The sequence below is a fragment of the Lupinus angustifolius genome, chromosome LG01 (genome assembly GCF_001865875.1).
Source record: "Lupinus angustifolius cultivar Tanjil chromosome LG01, LupAngTanjil_v1.0, whole genome shotgun sequence".
NCBI classification, from domain to species: domain Eukaryota; kingdom Viridiplantae; phylum Streptophyta; class Magnoliopsida; order Fabales; family Fabaceae; genus Lupinus; species Lupinus angustifolius.
Window position 1 is genome coordinate 18,123,664 of NC_032009.1, and position 7,343 is coordinate 18,131,006.

The following is a 7,343-nucleotide window of genomic DNA, read 5'->3' on the forward strand; positions in this document are numbered from 1 at the left end:
AATGTCATATATATGTTTAATTACTATTTAAATAATTCATCATTCTCCTTTTTCTCCAAATGGAAATAATAATTCTTTTTTCTTGATTAGGCCAAACCTCCTATTAAGGAGGTTCATGAATTGATCAATGATGATTTAACTGGTAGAAACTGAATTACCCATAATGCAAATATGTCACTGCTGTAAATGTCACACTTTTTTCTTTTTCTGTCTCTTAAGTAACTTTTGAGATAAATTAGGCACAAACATAAAATATGGTATTAAAATGAAGCTTCAGTTGAAGTTTAGGAACCAATACAGAATTTTACCATGCGGATAGAAATCATTCACATATACAACTTCTGCATGAGTAGTCATAATCTCTTCATAATATTCAAGATTCATTGCAAGGATAAGATAAAATTGCACCATGATGCTAAGCTATCTATCATGATTCCCAATTCAATCAAGTTTCAATGGAGTAATTAAGGGCATATTTGAGAAGAAAGATTCTAAATTCCCTCCCACAAGTTCACACAAACTCATGACAGACTCTGAAGTAAAAGCAGCACAATGTGGAGATAAAACCACATTGTCCAATGCAAGGAGCTCTTGGGGAACATGAGGCTCATTCTCAAACACATCTAAACCAGCACCTCCAATTTCTCCTTCTATCAAACACTTTACCAATTGATTTTCATCAATAAGACCCCCTCTCCCAACATTGACAATAAACCCTTCTTTTCCTAATGCCAAAAGAACTTCCCTATTGATTATGTGTTTTGTTTGCTCATTAAGTGCACAACATACTACAAGTGCATTACTATTAGTTGCAAGGTCAACAATATTGGAATAAAAAGGGTATGAAACAGAGGACTTTTGATACCTTGAATGGTATAATATTATGCAACCAAAAGATTCCATCCTCTTGGCAACTTCCATGCCAATATTTCCTAATCCAACAATCCCAACTCGCTTGCCTGATATCTGAAACATCGAATCTTTTACTCCTTTACATACAATGCAGCTTCAAATAATAAGGTATAATAGAAAAAATTCTTTTGTCAATGAACATAATTTATGATACAGCATTGTTCGATCTATGTAGTCAACCCCACTTAGTGAGATAAAAACTTGGTTGTAGTTGGGTACCGTACAGTTTTTTTCAAAATTCAGAATTTACTTCAAGTATGTAAATCATATATGTTTTAAGTTTTTATGTTTAATCAAGACATAACTCTAAAACTACAGAATTAGAACCCCTAACATATAAGTGAAGATAGAATGGGTTTAAAGTCCACTTTCACCATGACCAACCATAATATGTATGTACTGTCAAATTAAGAATTTTTTACACTGTTACTATATTAGATATAAATGAATATAATAAAAAAAGTAAAGGTTTTTTTACACAATTGGCGTGTCATCTTTCATTAACTTTTTAAGTAAAAGTGATAGAGTTCAATATCTAGTTTTGTTTTTTTGGTACATAATAATTGTGGTTAATATCCATCTTTTATTAACATAATAATATTCTTACACAGTAATACAAATGAATAGGGACTAATACTAAAAAAATAAAATAACAAATAGGAAAATCCAAATCAATAAAATATAAACCACAATAGAAGATAGGATAAGATAAGAGGAAAAATAAGAAGCATAAACCTTATAACCAAGAGGAAAATCCCACTCGCCACCGTGATTCCTCGTCTGTACATATCGATCCGCCGCCGAAATTTTCCTCATGGTATCAATGAGCAAAGCCACCGCCTTATCAGCAACATCCTCCGAGAACAATCCTCCGGCACCGGCAACATTGATTCGAAGGCGGCGACACTCGTTCAGGTCAATGTGATCCGTTCCGGCACTGGTGGTGACGACAAGGCCGAGAGACGGGAAGAGGCGGAGGAAATCGGCGGTGAGGGGGAAGGAGACACTGCAGAGTATGGCTCTAATGGAAGGAGGGTGATTGGAAATGATGAATTGATGAAGTGGGAGATTTGAAGAATTAGGGTTTATGAAATTGAATTTGTGAGAGTAAATTGATTGAAGAGTTTCGTAGCATGTTGGAAGACCAAGAACTAACACTTTTGGAAAAACCTCCATTTCTAATAGTGGAATGAATAAAATACGATATCATTATTACTTATCAAACATAGAAAGAGAAAAAAAAAAATGCCCAGGAGTTTTATGTCATTGTATTATCAACCATTTATTTTTTTGTTTTTTTAATGAATGTTGAATCTTAAAAAAAATATAAATGAATGATTGATTTATATATAAATCTTTATACTGATAGTGATAATGTATAGATATTATATTGTATATAAATATAAATGATTGAAGATTTAAATATATTTATACAACCAATAAGATATTAGTCTAGTCGTGTAAGGCCTCACTAGATTCTTAGTATGACCAAAAGGTCAAAATTTCGATTATTGAGAGCAAAAATTGTCGGGAGGTAGGGATGACAAAAAAACTCGTACTTGTGGGGTACCTACAGGTAAAGTCTATATGGGCACGGATACGAGTCATAAACGGGTACTCGCGAGTTTTACAAACGTGTTTTTAAAAATATTCGTAGCACATATGAACGGTATGGGTATTGTGGTACTTGTGTCTGCGAGTACCCGTTATTTTTGTGAATACTATATTATCTTTATAAAAAAAGTATATTATCCTATTATTCATTTCATTATGTATATCTTTTTATTTTACTTTGTTTACATTTTTTACATTTTTTACATTGTTTATTGAATTTGGTGGTAAAACGTCATACAAATATCATTACATGTGTAGAAAATACACATATCTTGCAAAAAATATATACTTTTTGTCACAGAAATGAGAACAACAAATCACACAAATAGAATACTCCAATAGATTTAGCATTTTTATCAAATATTCAATCAAAATGCACAAAAATAATGAGGTTTCATCTTATGCGAAAAATAATAGAAGTAGGAAGTTAGAAATTCATTTATAAAGTAGGAAACCCGCAGGTACACATTGTACCTACGGGTACCCAAAAAACTTGTATGTGGATACTTGTACGGTATGAACGAGTATGAATAATGGTCTCATATTTCAAAATAGGTAGCTACTATCTATGTCTGTCCATCCTTATTGCCATCCTTACTAGAATAGACAGTCACCCTGAAAACAATTAGTTTCTTATCCAAGGATACTCTTAGTAATACAAAAAATATATATATTTATAGATTGTCAATATATTGAACATTCAACGGTCAGTGTAAAAACCTATGCATGACACATCTTATTTTTTCCAATATATATTGAGAGTACAAATGTTACTGTACTGTCAAATTAAGAATTTTTTACACTGTTACTATATTAGATATAAATGAATATAATAAAAAAAGTAAAGGTTTTTTTACACAATTGGCGTGTCATCTTTCATTAACTTTTTAAGTAAAAGTGATAGAGTTCAATATCTAGTTTTGTTTTTTTGGTACATAATAATTGTGGTTAATATCCATCTTTTATTAACATAATAATATTCTTACACAGTAATACAAATGAATAGGGACTAATACTAAAAAAATAAAATAACAAATAGGAAAATCCAAATCAATAAAATATAAACCACAATAGAAGATAGGATAAGATAAGAGGAAAAATAAGAAGCATAAACCTTATAACCAAGAGGAAAATCCCACTCGCCACCGTGATTCCTCGTCTGTACATATCGATCCGCCGCCGAAATTTTCCTCATGGTATCAATGAGCAAAGCCACCGCCTTATCAGCAACATCCTCCGAGAACAATCCTCCGGCACCGGCAACATTGATTCGAAGGCGGCGACACTCGTTCAGGTCAATGTGATCCGTTCCGGCACTGGTGGTGACGACAAGGCCGAGAGACGGGAAGAGGCGGAGGAAATCGGCGGTGAGGGGGAAGGAGACACTGCAGAGTATGGCTCTAATGGAAGGAGGGTGATTGGAAATGATGAATTGATGAAGTGGGAGATTTGAAGAATTAGGGTTTATGAAATTGAATTTGTGAGAGTAAATTGATTGAAGAGTTTCGTAGCATGTTGGAAGACCAAGAACTAACACTTTTGGAAAAACCTCCATTTCTAATAGTGGAATGAATAAAATACGATATCATTATTACTTATCAAACATAGAAAGAGAAAAAAAAAAATGCCCAGGAGTTTTATGTCATTGTATTATCAACCATTTATTTTTTTGTTTTTTTAATGAATGTTGAATCTTAAAAAAAATATAAATGAATGATTGATTTATATATAAATCTTTATACTGATAGTGATAATGTATAGATATTATATTGTATATAAATATAAATGATTGAAGATTTAAATATATTTATACAACCAATAAGATATTAGTCTAGTCGTGTAAGGCCTCACTAGATTCTTAGTATGACCAAAAGGTCAAAATTTCGATTATTGAGAGCAAAAATTGTCGGGAGGTAGGGATGACAAAAAAACTCGTACTTGTGGGGTACCTACAGGTAAAGTCTATATGGGCACGGATACGAGTCATAAACGGGTACTCGCGAGTTTTACAAACGTGTTTTTAAAAATATTCGTAGCACATATGAACGGTATGGGTATTGTGGTACTTGTGTCTGCGAGTACCCGTTATTTTTGTGAATACTATATTATCTTTATAAAAAAAGTATATTATCCTATTATTCATTTCATTATGTATATCTTTTTATTTTACTTTGTTTACATTTTTTACATTTTTTACATTGTTTATTGAATTTGGTGGTAAAACGTCATACAAATATCATTACATGTGTAGAAAATACACATATCTTGCAAAAAATATATACTTTTTGTCACAGAAATGAGAACAACAAATCACACAAATAGAATACTCCAATAGATTTAGCATTTTTATCAAATATTCAATCAAAATGCACAAAAATAATGAGGTTTCATCTTATGCGAAAAATAATAGAAGTAGGAAGTTAGAAATTCATTTATAAAGTAGGAAACCCGCAGGTACACATTGTACCTACGGGTACCCAAAAAACTTGTATGTGGATACTTGTACGGTATGAACGAGTATGAATAATGGTCTCATATTTCAAAATAGGTAGCTACTATCTATGTCTGTCCATCCTTATTGCCATCCTTACTAGAATAGACAGTCACCCTGAAAACAATTAGTTTCTTATCCAAGGATACTCTTAGTAATACAAAAAATATATATATTTATAGATTGTCAATATATTGAACATTCAACGGTCAGTGTAAAAACCTATGCATGACACATCTTATTTTTTCCAATATATATTGAGAGTACAAATGTTACTGCTTATAATTGGTTGAAAAAATATATTTAAATTAAAATTTTAATAATTAAATAATTTTAGTGACATATGAAGTGATACATATTTTGGGACCAAAAATTTTCATCCATATATATTCAGGAATGGTTCACGTGGATGTTAATGAAGATATGTTCAATGTTATACACAGTGAATCTTAAATTCGGAAATAAAAGTGAATGTTATTTTAGAAATATAATATAATAGTCAACGTAAAAGTTTGTGGAATGGGAAAAAGTGATTCATATATTTCTTAATAAAACTTAAATATTTACACGGGTTAGCAAAACCCTTATTTATAAATTAACTGTCTACGTCATGATGCGAAACAAATTAACAAAGTTGTCCATGATGGATTCACATGTATTTTAAAGAAGTTAAATAATGGAGAAATTCTATAATGAGATTTTTTTTGGTTTCATATAGGTATTTCACACTGGAGACAATCTTATCTAAACTGGAACATCCACAGGTACGTGAGGCTAACTCTCACAACGACATTTTTTTCCATCCACAAGACTCAAACTCGAGACCTTACTTAAGGGGAATCAAACATGTACCACTTGAACTAACAACCATTGATAAAATTCCATAATGAGATTGTGTCATTGTTAAGTTTAAATATTATTCTGTCTGTTGAGTTTTTAAGGAAATTTCCAATATAATTTCCTTTAGTATAAAAAAAGAGGGTGAATATCAAGTTACAAATTTGACTTATGAATATCAAGTTACAAATTTGACTTATGAATATCAATCTCTTAATAAGACTGTTTATATCTATTTTCCTCGTACTCTTAGGAGTTTGGTGGATTAGACTGTCTTTATTTTAATTTCCTCTGAAAAAAAAATTCAAAAGTCAAGAAATTAGCCCTTTTCCATATTAGTTTTAAGCAATCCAATTAGAATTACAAAGCCGTAATAAAAGAAATTGCAAGGGGAATGGGAGTAGACATCAATAAATTGTCATTAAACCTTACCACCATAACCAAGTAACTTGAGCAAATTTCTACCACCCCATTCTCTAATTTTATTGTATTGGAGGACCAAAAGATCCACCACCATATGAAGATGTTACTAATGCAAAAATCCAAAGACAATTTTCTAACGTCCTCTTTTCACCTTTGAAATACTCTCAATATCTTCTACTCCAGAAATGTATCATTTCATTTGAGTTTATTTTTAGTTTTATTTTATTTAAGTTTATCTTTAATTTAAATTTATCTTGTAAGTTATTATTTGAGTTTATCATCTTATCGTTTGTAACAATTTCTACTTATATATTAAATTGTTTAAACTAACTCATACTTGAGTTTGACAAATATTTATCAACCTAAACTTCTACAATACTTACATTGTTTCATTAATTTCAAGTATTTTGCCTTAGCCTCAAATTTGTCTCATTATAGAACAAAAGCTCCTACTTTTTAAAAAAGAAGGTAAAATGGACCATGCACTTCATTATATGTTTCACACCTATCTAATGTTCTTCAATCATATATTAATACATACCTATGTATATATTTTATTACAAATTATAAAAATGTGATATTGTTGGATAAGTTACTTAAGCTTTTTTTTACTTCTTTTCAAATTTATCTGTGAATCTCAAAGTGTTATAAAATAAGTATTGATAATTACCTTCCATCTTAGCTAGATGTTTTTTTCACTTTGCAAGCACATCCTTGACAGTGAATATCAACCCTCAACACAACCACCTGCATTTAAAACCCTTCAAACTTTGTAATAATAAATTTTCAAATATGATAGAGAACAAAAAATTTGGTTTTATAATATTGGAGATCAAAAGCTACTATGATACATTTTGCACATTTTACACATGTGATTAATATCTTAGTTAGTTTGTTAAGAGTTTGTTAAGTTGTTACTTGTATCACAAGTTATCTTTGTATTGTGTATATAAGCACATGACTTGTAATCCTTTAATCAATCAATAAAATTACAATACATTCATATCTTCCACATTATTTTCGCAATATGGTATCAGAGCCTTCATCCAGAAGGCTTTGGTTACCA

At 30.7% G+C, this 7,343-nt stretch overlaps 1 protein-coding gene across 2 annotated transcripts; it reads right to left on the reverse strand.

Moving 5' to 3' along the window:
- On the reverse strand, positions 239–4,117 carry LOC109350575 (glyoxylate/hydroxypyruvate reductase HPR3-like). 2 transcript variants are annotated; one of them, XM_019591803.1, is made up of 3 exons: positions 3,641–4,117; positions 438–966; positions 239–380 (listed from the first exon to the last, which is right to left on the reverse strand). In XM_019591803.1, the coding sequence occupies exons 1-2, from the start codon at positions 4,079–4,081 to the stop codon at positions 442–444; spliced, it is 966 nt and encodes a 321-aa protein (XP_019447348.1). In that variant the 5' UTR covers positions 4,082–4,117; the 3' UTR covers positions 239–380; positions 438–441. The 2 variants fall into 2 exon arrangements, with proteins under 2 accessions (XP_019447348.1, XP_019447346.1); XM_019591801.1 differs by lacking the exon at positions 3,641–4,117 and adding an exon at positions 1,648–2,123.

What these genes read in the sequence shown, in the direction of transcription:
- LOC109350575 (XM_019591803.1), bottom strand. Translation starts at nt 4,081, where the DNA reads ATGGAGGTTTTTCCAAAAGTGTTAGTTCTTGGTCTTCCAACATGCTAC. An exon ending in ATTTTCCTCTTGGTTATAAG is followed by an intron (nt 967 to 3,640) that starts GTTTATGCTTCT and finishes TCGATGTTTCAG; the next exon opens with ATATCAGGCAAGCGAGTTGG.